Source organism: Astyanax mexicanus, chromosome 1 (assembly GCF_023375975.1).
Source record: "Astyanax mexicanus isolate ESR-SI-001 chromosome 1, AstMex3_surface, whole genome shotgun sequence".
Classification (NCBI taxonomy): domain Eukaryota; kingdom Metazoa; phylum Chordata; class Actinopteri; order Characiformes; family Acestrorhamphidae; genus Astyanax; species Astyanax mexicanus.
Genome location: NC_064408.1, coordinates 104254662 through 104268708, shown reverse-complemented (window position 1 = coordinate 104268708; position 14047 = coordinate 104254662). Strand labels below are relative to the sequence as shown.

Genomic DNA, 14047 nt, shown 5'->3' with positions numbered 1-14047 from the left:
GATTTGTGCATTGTTTTTACTTAATTTAGGGTGTTATTTAGGATTGGCCTTGTGCTCAATTTAACAACTACTAATAAAAAAAAAATATATTATATAATTAAATAATTAGGTGTATGTAAAATAAATTATTAGCATCAACTTATGAGCTATAAATAGCTGTTGTTCAGCCTGGTTAGCATCTGTCAGGACAGCCAGTTGAACTGGCCGGCCTGCAGCATTACATATATAGCAGCAGTAGCTCCAGCTGATAACATGTAACTGTGACGCCACAGACAGGAGTGAGACGCTTGCAGTAAAAATCAGGAGAGGTTTTAATAAACAGAGCCAAACCAACAAGCTTAAACTGAGTACTAACAACAGTACAAAACACAAACAACACAGACCAAAACATCAGAGCCAAATCACAGTCCAAAAGGGATAAACAATAAACAGGAAATAAGGGTCTAAACCAGAACAAAACAGCCAAATGAACTAACCAAAAGGGCAAGACAAAATCAGAGACAAAAGCCAAAAATAGGTCATACACGGAAATAGATAATCAAAGAAATAACGCTCGGTATGCAGCTGAATAACAGGGGCAATACTTCGCGAGAAACAGGACAAACAGACTTGTATTTATACATAGAAAACCCCCAGTAATTACTCAGAACACAGGTGAAGCAGATCTAACAATCAGGTGCTGATTGGCTGGCTGAGACACAGGATTGAGAGGTGCATTCTGGGAGTTGGAGTTTGTGAAGGTGGAAAAGTCAGTAGAAGCATTGGAAGGTGTGACAGTTCCCCCCCCCAAAGAGTCCGGGCGGGACAAAGAACGAGGGCGCCCGCGACGACCATGAACCACCCATCCGGCAACGTCTTCGGACGCCCCGCTGACCTCCCTCATGTGCCGAACAGAACTGAACCTCCTAGGACGGCCCCTGGGACGACTGCTGGGATGAACACTGGATGAACTGGGAGACCTACGTCTAGGGCGTCCCCTAGAACGTGGAGCAGGCTTGTTAGGGTGCCGCTGGTGAAAGTCAGCCACGAGACCTGGATCAAGCACGTCCGAAGCAGGAACCCATTTACGTTCCTCTGGACCGTACCCCTCCCAGTCAACCAGGTATTGCAGAACGCCCCCACGCCATCTAGAGTTCAGCAATTGACGAACAGCGAAGGCGGGCGTCCCATTGACCATCACCGGAGGAGGAGGGGTCTCACAAGGTGTAGCCTCATCCAAAGGACCTGAGACAACAGGTTTAAGAAGAGAGACATGGAAACTGTTAGACATACAAGACTGGCTAGGTAAATCCAATTTATAAGTAACTTCATTGATCTGCTTAAGGATTTTGTAAGGACCAACAAATTTAGGTGATAATTTTCTACTTCCCTCAGTAAGTCTGAAGTCTCGGGTCGACAGCCACACTCGGTCTCCAGGTTGGTAAGAGGGATTCTCACCACGATGACGATCTGCTTGGGTTTTCTGACGATGCAGTGCAGCTTCAATGCGACGATGAGCAAATTCCCAAACCTCCTCACTCCGTTTCATCCATGCGTCTACAGCAGGAACATCAGACTGAACACCAGTCCAAGGCATTAAGGGGGGTTGGTAACCAAAAATGCACTGAAAAGGGGTCATGCCGGTGACAGAGCTTGTAAGAGAGTTTTGTGCCATTTCAGCCCAAGGGAGAAAACGGGCCCAGTCATTCTGGTTTTCAAAACAATACAGTCTGAGAAATTTACCCAACTCTTGGTTCATCCGCTCACACTGACCATTAGACTCAGGGTGATAGCCAGAAGTAAGGCTGACAGCTACTCCTAGATGTTCAAAGAAGGCTGACCACACTTGTGAAATGAATTGAGGACCCCTATCAGACAAGATCTCTTCAGGTATGCCAAAGAAACGAAATACAAAATTAAACAAGGCTTCAGCTGTCTGAAAGGCAGTGGGTAAAGATGGAAAAGGTATGAACCTAACTCCACGTGAAAATCTATCAATAATGGTGAGTATAGTAGTATATGACTGAGAGACAGGGAGATCAGTAATAAAATCTATAGCTATATGAGACCAAGGACGGGCAGGTATAGGCAGGGGTACTAATTTACCAGCAGGTAAAGTCTTGGGAGTTTTACACTGTGAACAGGTGGAACAGGATGAAATAAACCTATGGATGTCACTAGCCATACCCTCCCACCAGTATCTATTGCTCAAAAGTTGCTGAGTGCGGGTCTCACCAGGATGACCAGAAGAAATGGAGGAGTGTGCCCAGGTGATAAGACGGTAACGGAAAGAGACGGGAACATAAAGTTTGTTCGAAGGACAATGAGAGGGAATTTCAATGTCTCTCAGGGCAGTCTCAATCTCATCATCGACCTCCCATCGTATGGAGGACAACACCACTCCAGGTTGAAGGATGGTCTCAGAAGAGATGCACTGAGGTGAGTCTTCAGCCAACACGTGGGAAAGGGCATCAGCTTTACCATTACGGGATCCTGGCCTGTAAGAAACAGTAAATTGGAAACGTGTAAAGAAAAGAGACCAACGTGCCTGACGAGGGTTCATACGTTTGGCAGACTGCAAATATTCTAGGTTCTTGTGATCAGTTAATACTAGAAAAGGGTGATTGGAACCCTCCAACCAATGTCTCCACTCTTCAAATGCCAATTTCATAGCAAGAAGTTCCCTATCACCAATGCCATAGTTACGCTCAGTGGGAGTAAGCTTATGAGAAAAGAAGGCTACAGGGTACAATTTCTGAGGGTTTCCCAACCTCTGTGACAAAACAGCTCCCACACCAGTCTCAGAAGCATCAACCTCCACAACAAAAGGTATGCTAGGATCAGGATGTTTGAGAACAGGGGCTGAGGTGAAAGCGTGTTTGAGATTTTGGAAGGCTTGTTCAGCTTGAGATGTCCACACTAGGGACTTAGTAGCTCCCTTAAGAAGTGCTGTAAGGGGGGCAGCAACACTGCTAAAGTTACGGATAAAACAACGATAGAAATTAGCAAAGCCTAAGAATCTTTGAAGATCCTTAACAGATTTAGGAATGGGCCAATTGACTACAGCTTCCACCTTGTGGTCATCCATAGTGATACCTGTGGGACTTATAATGTAACCCAGAAATGTGGTAGTAGGTGAGTGAAATTCACATTTCTCCCCTTTAATATACAACTGGTGTTCAAGCAGCCTAGTGAGGACCTGACGTACGTGACAAACATGATTTTCTAGAGTGTCCGAATACACAAGAATGTCGTCAATAAAAGCAATAACAAATTGACCAAGAAAATCCCTGAGGATGTCATTAATAAATGCTTGAAAGACTGAAGGAGCGTTAGTGAGTCCAAATGGCATGACTGTATATTCATAATGCCCACGAGTGGTAACGAAAGCTGTTTTCCACTCATCCCCCTCTTGAATACGAATGAGATTGTAGGCGCTTCTAAGGTCTAGTTTAGTGAAAATTGTGGCTCCACGCAATTGTTCTAATGCTACAGGGATTAAAGGAAGAGGATAGGTGTATCTCTTGGTGATAAGGTTTAATGCCCGATAATCAATGCAAGGACGGAGACCTCCATCTTTTTTCTTAACAAAGAAAAAACCCGAAGCTGCTGGAGAAGTGGATGGACGGATAAAACCCTGGTCTAATGCCTCCTTAACGTATTCCTCCATAGCCCTCTCCTCAGCCTGAGTAAGAGGATAAACTCTAGACTTAGGAAGAGTAGCTCCCTCGGTAAGTTCAAGAGCACAGTCATAGGATCTGTGAGGGGGTAATTTAGTAGCTTTAACTTTACTGAAAACTTCCTTGAGATCTTGATATTCACGAGGTATCTGTACTTCTAAAGAACATTCAGGGCTTTCAACAGAGGTGGATCTAACAGACAGATTAGATTTAAGGCAATTCTCAAAACAAAAGGGGGACCAAGAGAGTAGTTCCTGATCAGACCAAGAGATGAGGGGGTCATGCTTCTCTAACCAAGGGAGACCTAAAATAATAGCAAACTCAGAAGATTCTAGAACAAGAAAACTAAGTAGTTCTTCATGAAGAGCACTGGTAGCTAATTTAACAGGTTCAGTCATAAAAGAAATTGTCCCTGCCCCAACGGGGCCTCCATCAAGAGCAGAAACCTTCAGTGGAGTCTTCAGAGGTTGAAGAGGGATGTCGAGTTGATTCACCAGCTTCTTGTGTATGAAGTTTCCTTCAGCTCCAGAATCTATTAAGGCTGAAAAAACAGAGACAGACTGATGGCAGTACAGTATAACAGGCAACAGGAAAGACTTAGAAACCAACCCCTTTGTGGGAAAACTCAGGCACCACGCGCTTTCCAGGGGTCGGTGCCTGACGTCTATGCGGACGGGACTGACGGTCACGTAAAACGTGACCAGACCCGCCACAATATATGCATAGACCACACTGTAGTCGACGAAGTCTTTCTTCTTGGGACAGACGAGAAGAATCGCACTGCATGGGTTCTGTGCTGTTGTTCTCATTAAGGCGTTCTCCAGTGGTGCGATAAGGATGACCAGTACTTGAAAAGTCTCTTTGGTGGGCTTGACTGGAAGCTGGAGCTGATTTTTTAGCCTTACGCTCATGTAAGAGTTGATCCAGCCTTATAGCGAGCTTAATGAGAGCGTCTAGACTCAAATTATCATCCTTACATGCTAACTCCATGAGCACATCAGAGTTAAGACCATTTCTAAACATAATCAACAAGGCAGGCTCATTCCACCCACTGCTAGCAGCAAGAGTACGAAATTCTAGAGCATATTCAACAACAGACCGATTACCCTGGCGGATCTTACACAAAAACTCACCACTAGACTTTCCTTCACGGGGGTGATCGAAAACAGAGCAAAGTTCAGTAATAAATTGCTCAAAAGTCAGGGTCTGTAAATTAGGCCAGACAGCAGTGGCCCAATCTAGGGCCTTACCGGTCATACGAGATACCACAAAGGCTATAAGAGATTGGTCAGAGCTAGGAGGGGAATTGCAGAAGTATATGGAACACTGTAACAAGAAACCTTTGCAAAGTTCAGGAGAGCCATCAAACTTATCAGGTTTGCTAACAGGAAAAATACTCTCATTAAGGGAAACAGGAGCAGGAGGACTAGGAGTAGATACTACAGTAGCAGAGGCACCCAAAGATAGTATTTGAGTAGATAATTGTTTCATACCTTCTATGACTTGGGTTAGCTGTTTTTGTTGCTCTCCTTGTAGCTGGGTTAAAGCACCAATAGATTGATTAAAGCCCTCAAAAAACTGCTGATGCTGCTGTAGAGTCTGCCTTTGCTCACAAACAGCTGATTTCAAAGCCTCAAGATCTGCCGTCTCCATGATGGCGAAGTATTCTGTGACGCCACAGACAGGAGTGAGACGCTTGCAGTAAAAATCAGGAGAGGTTTTAATAAACAGAGCCAAACCAACAAGCTTAAACTGAGTACTAACAACAGTACAAAACACAAACAACACAGACCAAAACATCAGAGCCAAATCACAGTCCAAAAGGGATAAACAATAAACAGGAAATAAGGGTCTAAACCAGAACAAAACAGCCAAATGAACTAACCAAAAGGGCAAGACAAAATCAGAGACAAAAGCCAAAAATAGGTCATACACGGAAATAGATAATCAAAGAAATAACGCTCGGTATGCAGCTGAATAACAGGGGCAATACTTCGCGAGAAACAGGACAAACAGACTTGTATTTATACATAGAAAACCCCCAGTAATTACTCAGAACACAGGTGAAGCAGATCTAACAATCAGGTGCTGATTGGCTGGCTGAGACACAGGATTGAGAGGTGCATTCTGGGAGTTGGAGTTTGTGAAGGTGGAAAAGTCAGTAGAAGCATTGGAAGGTGTGACAGTAACCTCCATAACCCGCCTTTCCATCTTGGCCACGCCCCTCTCTTCTCTTCACGCTCCCACTTTAAAAAATTGTAAAAAGAAAAAAGAATGCAACGCACAAAATGTAACTCATGTTCTCTTCTTTGTTTGTAATATCAAATTATTTTTGCATTTTTTGGTGATTTTCCTCTATATTTTCTCGTCATCAATAAAGACCCAAATTTGATCCACAGAAAAGTGCTATTGGAGAATCTCTACGAGAATACAATACCCATTTAGGATCTCTTCCAGGTTTTTGACCACTAGTGGGCACTCTAGAGTGAGTCCAAAATTAATGAATTTATTTGGAACAACTGGGCAAAATCATAGTTTATCATATTTTTTATTATAAATTTCCAACTAATAAAATGTACAAATTATCTCATTGCAAGAATATTAAATATTTCAGTATATCAATAATAAAAGCCTTTTAAACTCCAGTTAAAAGTCTTTTAAACAGGCTCACAAACCAGTCAACACACAGTAGCAGTAATGCTAGCGTCTTTACTGCCTAAAACCCTTTGACTTTACAAATTTCAAGTAAAATTTCTCTGTGTCTGCGATCGCGACCTCCTTCCTCTCTAAAACACACCTGGCAGGTGAGAAGATGGACTTGTGGTTGCCAAAAAATCTGAAAAGGATTGTTAATGAAGAGCAAACCATTTACCTTATGAAATCAGAAACGAGTAAAATAAGTACACACCTAGTAAAACAGCTCACTAACATTTGTTCTGGCCAATATCGAATGTGCAAACCGTGTCCTTAACCCAAGTCCCAAAATGGGGCTAGATAAAGGTAGAGGTGGAGAGTCACATCAATCAAGGTAAATCATGGAGCATGCTGTTCACACCTGCCTCGTTTGGTCCGGACTTTCGGACTTTTCAGTTTGGTCAGAACCAAAGTAGCAGGTGTGAAAGGGGCCCCGAACCACGGTCCGGACCAAAGGACCAGATTTTGGTCCGACCAAGAGAGGTGGTCTCGGTCCAGATCTTCTGAACCATGGTCCGGTTCGCCTGCAGTGTGAAAGCGCTTTTCTGGACGGTTCGAACTTTCGGACCAAATACAGGAAGCTGAGCAGGTGTTCCTCAACAATGGCAGCAGAAGAAAAATAACCAACTACTACTGACTGCAGCCTGCGGGAAGGGGGAGTTAGACGTCCAGCGCGTCCAGTCCCACCCACTTTGTCCACACCACGCCTTGTCAGTCTCACAAGCTTGTAGTGTATACACAGTATTTAAACCGGACGAAGCGGCACATTATATTTAAAGTCTACTAACTGCCCTGTACATTGTTTACTTCCGTTCAGAGGCGGAGCTAAGACATAATGCTGACAAAGTGGGCGGGACTGGACAGCCTGACACTAACAAAGTGGGCGGAGCTGGACACACTGGACGTCCAACTCCGCCTTCCTGCAGGCTGCAGTCAGTCTCAAAATAACCGGAAAAGCAGGAAAAATGAGCCGTGGATACAGCTGCTTCAGGACGAGCATGTTCGTTTAGCGAATTTGAACAAACCTAGAGGACTGTGCCTGAAGTTGCTGCTGCTGGTATAAAAACCACAATAGCAGCACTACTATGGAGACGAAATGAATCTGTTAATTCATTTTATCCTTATCCTGGAAAGGCTTCCAGCCGAATGAACCACCCGCTGAATTGTCAACACGCCAAAAATAAACGGACCAAATATATACAGTGTAGCAAACACACGAACCTTATTTCGGACCACGGTCCGGACTTTCAGGTGTGATAGCACCCTAAATCAGAGAAGAAGGAAATATTGTGAGATTCTCTTTGATTAATTTCTCTTCATTCTGTTCAGCTTAATCTTAAACAGTGAGTCAGAGAGCAGTGGAGGAAATATCGGTTCTGAATTTGACGAACTTAAAAAAACATCTGTAACAGATTTAATTCTCAGAATAAAGTTCAGCAGTAACTGTGTTCATTAATAAATATAACATGTATACTGTTCCCTTTATTACTTAGAGAAGCTGAACGACTTGAAAACATCACTCAACAATGAAGAAATCAAGAATCAAGGTAAGAAATTTACTATTTTATACAGAATGTTTATTTCTGTACACAGATACAAAGTACAGAAGACTTCCAGCTGATATCAGTTATTGCAGTTCTGTTATTATTGAGATATTCCTCTTTCAGATGATCATGTGATCAAAGCTGAGTTATGTTCAGTTCTTACAGTAAACAGCTACGTCCTCAGTTAGTTAATCTATATGAGTGTTTTATGACAGAATCTTTGATCTTATTTATAGCATGTCTTTCCTTGACAGAGAATCCAAAGTGCTTCCTCTGATACTGAGATATATTCAGTACTGAAGTATCAGTTAAACACATTCATTCAGATCAGATCCTTCATACTGCAATTAAAAAATAATGAATTAAAAAATAATAGTACTTTGTAATGTACAGTGTCCCCCACCTTAAAAAGAGGTCAAAATAGATTGACAAACAAAATAGAGGAACGCAAAAGATGGAAAGAATTGTAAAAATAAAAAAGAATGCAAAGCACAAAATGCAAAGAAAAAGTGGTGTTGCAAAAGATTCTTCATAAAAAAATATTGCAAGTGAAAAAAGGTAACTTATGTTCTCTTCTTTGTTTGCAATATCAGATTATTTTTGCATTTTTTTCGAAATTTTCCTCTATATTTTCTCGTCAGCAATTAAGACCCCAATTTGATCCACAAAAAAGTGCTATTGGAGAATCTCTACGAGAATAATGTAGTATATGCATGTTGTATAGGCATATACTAGTTAGAGGATGGTAGTGTGAGGTAGTGTTTTTACGTCTCATACAGCCCAGAGTAGGCGGGGCTTAGAGTGAAGCTGGGAGAAGGAGGCTAACAGCGGAGAAGGAGGGCTACACAGCGGCCTCACGTGTATCTGTGCTTGTACAAATCAAGTACTAAAAACACACAAGCTAATGCCTACAAGAAGTCTCTCTGTGCACACCACCAACAAAGCAACATATGATATGGTGTCAGAAGTTTTGACTAGCAGCTAAGCCGAACTACAGAGGAGGTACATTGCGCCAGAAACCGTCTCAGCTCGGGGGCTCTGCAGCAGGTCAGTGGAAAAGACTAGCAAGTGAATTTCGGCGTCGGTGTCCTTAAGAGTTGATATGGAGCAGTTTAGACCTCCACCACCGCTAGCTTTGACGGGGAATGTCAGCGAAAATTGGCGTAGATGGGAGCAGAGGTATCAATTATACATGACTGCAGCAGAACTTAAAAAGAAGGACAGAGAAGTTCAAGTTGCCATTTTACTGCACTCGCTAGGTGAGGATGCACTTCAAGTGTACAATACGCTCGACATTGAGCACGAAGACCCAGATAACCCCACTGTAGATGAAATTCTCACTGCATTCAAAAGATATTGCAGTCCACAGAAAAATGTAGTTTTTGAGAGACATCAGTTCTGGTCCTATGCAATGCCGGAGAACATGCACAATGATAAGTTTGTGACTGAACTGAAACAAAAGTGCAAGGACTGTGATTTTGGCACTGCTGAAAGTGAGATGATTCGAGACAAAATTGTCTTCAGCATTACTGATAAGCACGTTAAAGAAAAGCTGCTACGAGAACCCAAGTTAACGCTGTCTAAAGCCATTGACATTTGCAGAGCGGCAGAGATCGCACGAGCGCAAATTACTGTAATGGTTGCTCCAAGGAAAGAAAATGAAGTTCATCTGCTAAGAGAAACAGCTAAAATAAGGCGGTCAAACAAGTCAAAGTTTACTAAACCAGTGTTTTCTCAACAAAAGAAAGGAAGAGTGGATGCAAAGGTGTGTCGCAGGTGTGGAAAATCACATGACCCAAAAGCATGTCCTGCCTATGGAGTGAAATGCAGAGCATGCGGGAAAAATAAGCATTTTGCTAAATTATGCATGACGAAGACAGTACAGACAGTACAGGTCATGGATTCACTGTTTGTGGGCAGTTTAGAATCCACTGTGGTGCATGCGCTCAGTACACAGCAAGACGAAGCATGGCATACAACAATGTACATAAGAGGATTGCCCATTAAGTTCAAGCTGGACAGTGGTGCAGACACAAATGTCATACCTTTACAAGAGGTGAAAAGGCTGCCAGGTCACATACATGTCACACCGACTACCACAAAGCTGGTTGCTTATGGAGGGACACAGATCACTCCAGCAGGGTGTACCTACTTAAAATGTATCACTGAACGTATGGAGGCAAGCCTGCAGTTCTTCATCACTAGGGAGACAGCATCGCCAATATTAGGGAGAGCAGCATGTCAGGAGCTAAACCTCATAAGGCGAGTTGAGGAAGTAAAAGTGAACTCACCAGCAACAAAAGAAGAGCTTGTGAAGCAGTATCCTGAGGTGTTGCACGGACTTGGTGAGTTCCCTGGTGAGCATTACGTTCACATCGACCCTGATGCAGTTCCAGTTATACATGGCTGTAGGAAAATTCCGTTTGCAATCATGGAAAGATTGAAAGACACACTAACCAAACTGGAGGGAGCAGATGTTATTACTCCAGTCACAGAACCAACTAGCTGGGTTAACAGTCTAGTAATAACTGAAAAGAAGAATGGTTCTCTCAGATTGTGTCTTGATCCTCGTGAATTGAACAGAGCAGTCAAAAGGCAACACTTCTCCATACCCACAGCAGAAGATGTTCAAAGTAAGCTTGCTGGTAAGAAACTGTTCTCCATTTTTATGAAAAGGATGGGTATTGGCAGATCAAGCTAGACAGGCAATCATCTCTGTTGTGCACCTTCAACACCGCATGGGGGCGATATAGGTTCAAGCGTCTTCCGTTTGGTTTAAAATCAGCAAGTGAAGTCTTTCAGCAAAAGAATAGTGAGACTTTCGGAGACATTCCAGGTGTACATGTCATAGCAGATGACATGATCATTGCTGCATCTGATGAGAGAGAACATGCTGAGATGCACAAAGTAATGCAGAGAGCAAAAGAGATGAATGTAAAATTCAGTGCAGACAAAGTGCAGTACAAGGTCATGGTTGTGAAATACATGGGTTACGTGATTACTCCTGAGGGCGTCCAGCCTGACAAAGAGAAAGTCAAGGCAATCATGAATATGCCAGCTCCTACTGATCGCAAAGGTTTGCAGCGGCTCCTAGGTATGACTAAATACCTGGCACAATATGTACCAAATGAAGCAGCCATCACAGCACCTTTGCGGCAGCTTCTGCGAAAAGATATGGAGTGGATTTGGGCTCAGGAACATGATACTGCACTGGACAATCTAAAAAATGCTCTAGCTGAGGCTCCAACTCTGAGATTCTTTGACCCTCACAAACAGATTGTCCTACAAGCAGATGCGTCTAAGGATGGTCTCGGTGCATGTTTGCTTCAGAAAGGATGGCCAGTGGCATATGCCTCGCGGGCTCTAACTGAGTCTGAACGCAAGTATGCACAAATCGAGAAAGAACTGCTCTCAGTTGTGTTTGCTGCAAAGAAGTTCCATCAGTATGTTTTTGGTGTCCCAGTGATGGTACAGTCAGATCATAAACCATTAGAAACCATCTTTACAAAGCCCCTAGGAAAAGCACCAGCGAGACTACAAAGAATGATGCTGCAATTACAGCGCTATGATCTTTGCATCAAGTACACCCCTGGCAAAGAAATGCTTATAGCCGATACCCTGTCTCGAGCATTTGACAACACTGAAGGAGTGGACGAACAAGTGACTGCAGAGGACAAAGTAGTCTATGCAATGGAGGCTACTGAGGCATTAGGTGAACAGATGCGTGAACAGCTGGAGAAAGCTACATTAGCAGATGAAGTCTCCAGAAAGATGATGGCAGCACATCGCAGAGGATGGCCAACACACAAAAAGCAACTGGATCCAGCAATTCAGGTGTATTGGCCAATCAGGAACTCCATAAAAGTCTGTGGTAATGTAATCATGACAGAAGATCGCATTATTGTTCCGAAAGCAATGAGACCAAAGGTTCTGGAACAACTTCATGTAGCACATCAAGGCATGCAGCGCACCAAAGATCAGGCTCGCAAATGCTTGTATTGGCCTGGAATGACCACTGACATACAACACATGGTGGAACAATGTGCAGCTTGTCAGCAGCATCTTCCAAAGAATTCAAAAGAGCCATTGAAGTCACATGAGCTGCCTGAGCTACCATGGCATAAGTTGGGTATAGACATATTTGAGCTGCAAGGCAGGTCCTATCTTCTGACAGTGGATTATTTGTCTAAGTATCCAGAGGTGCAACAATTGGTTGACAAAACAGCTCACTCAGTAATTGCAAAACTGAAAGGTGTATTTGCTAGACATGGCATTCCCAGAGAGGTGGTGAGTGATCATGTTCCATTTGCTAGTGCTGAAATGCGCCAGTTTGCTAAAGAGTGGGGTATCACATGGACTTTCTCCAGCCCTTGTTATCCACAGTCAAATGGAATGGCAGAAAGGATGATACAAACTGTAAAGTCCATGATGAAAAAGGCAGAACAGACCAGAACAGACCCTCATCTGGCTCTTCTGGCTCTCAGAAACACTCCCGTAACTGGTCTAGGTCTCTCACAAGCTGAGATATTGATGGGAAGACTACTCCGAAGCACCATACCAATGTCTTGTGCTGTTCTAAAACACAAGCACCCTGAGGTGGTTAAAGAGAGACTAGTAAGCTTACAACAGAGGCAAGCCACATACTACAATCAACACACAAAGCCTCTCAGTGTGTTTGAACCTGGTACCAGTGTCAGCATGGAAACTCCTAAAGGATAAAAGGAAACCAGCCCCGATTGAGCGCAAGCGACAGGAACCAAGGTCATATGATGTAATCACGGCTACTGGTCAGAGGTACAGACGGAACCGTAGACATCTGAGACCTCTGAGAAACGCCACAGTCACTGTCAGTGAGGAAGGTGACGACTGTGATGATGATGTGCAGTATGGTCAGACTCAGTCAACTGAAGAACACATACAACACTCTGACTTACAGATGGACACTCAAAGTGGTGTTTGTGAGCAGCACACGAAAAGTGGCAGGTTGGTGAAACAGCCTGCAAGATTCAAGGACTTTGAAATGGGCTGACAGTAAAGGTCAGGTTCCAGCGGTGGGTCATGTACTGGTGACCTCTGACCCCATACACACTTGTAAAAAAAACAAAACAAAAAAAAAAAAACACACACACACACAAAAGGAAGGTTCTGTACATTGTTCATTTACTGTGTGTAATATGTTTGATTTGTAATACTGTGAACATTGATTAGTAGATTGTTCTGTTAACATCTAAAAGTTCCTAACAAACGAGAATGTAGTATATGCATGTTTTATAGGCACATACTAGTTAGAGTATGGTCATGTGAGGTAGTGTTTTTAGGTCTCATACAGCCCAGAGTAGGCGGGGCTTAGAGTGAAGCTGGGAGAAGGAGGCTAACAGCAGCGGGCTACACAGCGGATCAAGTACTCAAAACACACAAGCTAATGCCTACAAGAAGTCTCTCTGTGCACACCACCAACAAAGCAACATATGATAAATAAAATAGCCACTTAAGAATTTCTTCCAGGTTTTTGACCACTAGTGGGCACTCCAGAGTGAGTTCAAAATTAATGAATTTATTTGGAACAACTGGGCAAAATCATAGTTTATCATATTTTGCCCAGTTGTTCCAACTAATAAAATGTACAAATTATCTCATTACAACAATATTAAATATTTCAGTACATCAATAATAAAAGCCTTAACTAAAACTCCAGTTAAAAGTCTTTTAAACAGGCTCACAAACCAGTCAACACACAGTAGCAGTAATGCTAGCGTCTTTACTGCCTAAAACCCTTTGACTTTCCAAATTTCAAATAAAATTTATCTGTGTCTGCGGTCGTGACCTCCTTCCTCTCTAAAACACACCTGGCAGGTGAGAAGATGGACTTGTGGTTGCCAAAAAATCTGAAAAGGATTGTTAATGAAGAGCAAACCATTTACCTTATGAAATCAGAAACCAGTAAAATAAGTACACACCTAGGAAAACAGCTCACTAACATTTGTTCTGTTTAATATCATATATGCAAACCATGTCCTTAGCCCAAAATATAGTGAGATTCTCTTTTCTTAAATTCTCTTCATTCTGTTCAGCTTAATCTTGAACAGTGAGTCAGAGTGCAGTGGAGGAAATATCGGTTCTGAATTTGAGGAACTTAAAAAAACATCTGTA

General features: G+C 42.8%; 1 protein-coding gene across 10 annotated transcripts in view; it reads left to right on the top strand.

The window, feature by feature from the left end:
• LOC125780968 (repetitive organellar protein-like) overlaps positions 1–14047 on the top strand; it is a 72558-nt gene that overhangs the window by 52993 nt on the left and 5518 nt on the right. For 3 of the 10 annotated variants that reach the window (XM_049463446.1, XM_049463442.1, XM_049463456.1), the window contains one exon: positions 7847–7900. The exons of the other annotated variants lie outside the window; for them this stretch is intronic. In XM_049463446.1, the coding sequence (XP_049319403.1) occupies positions 7847–7900 (54 nt within the window). The remainder of the gene's footprint in view (positions 1–7846; positions 7901–14047) is intronic. 10 annotated transcript variants of the gene reach the window in all.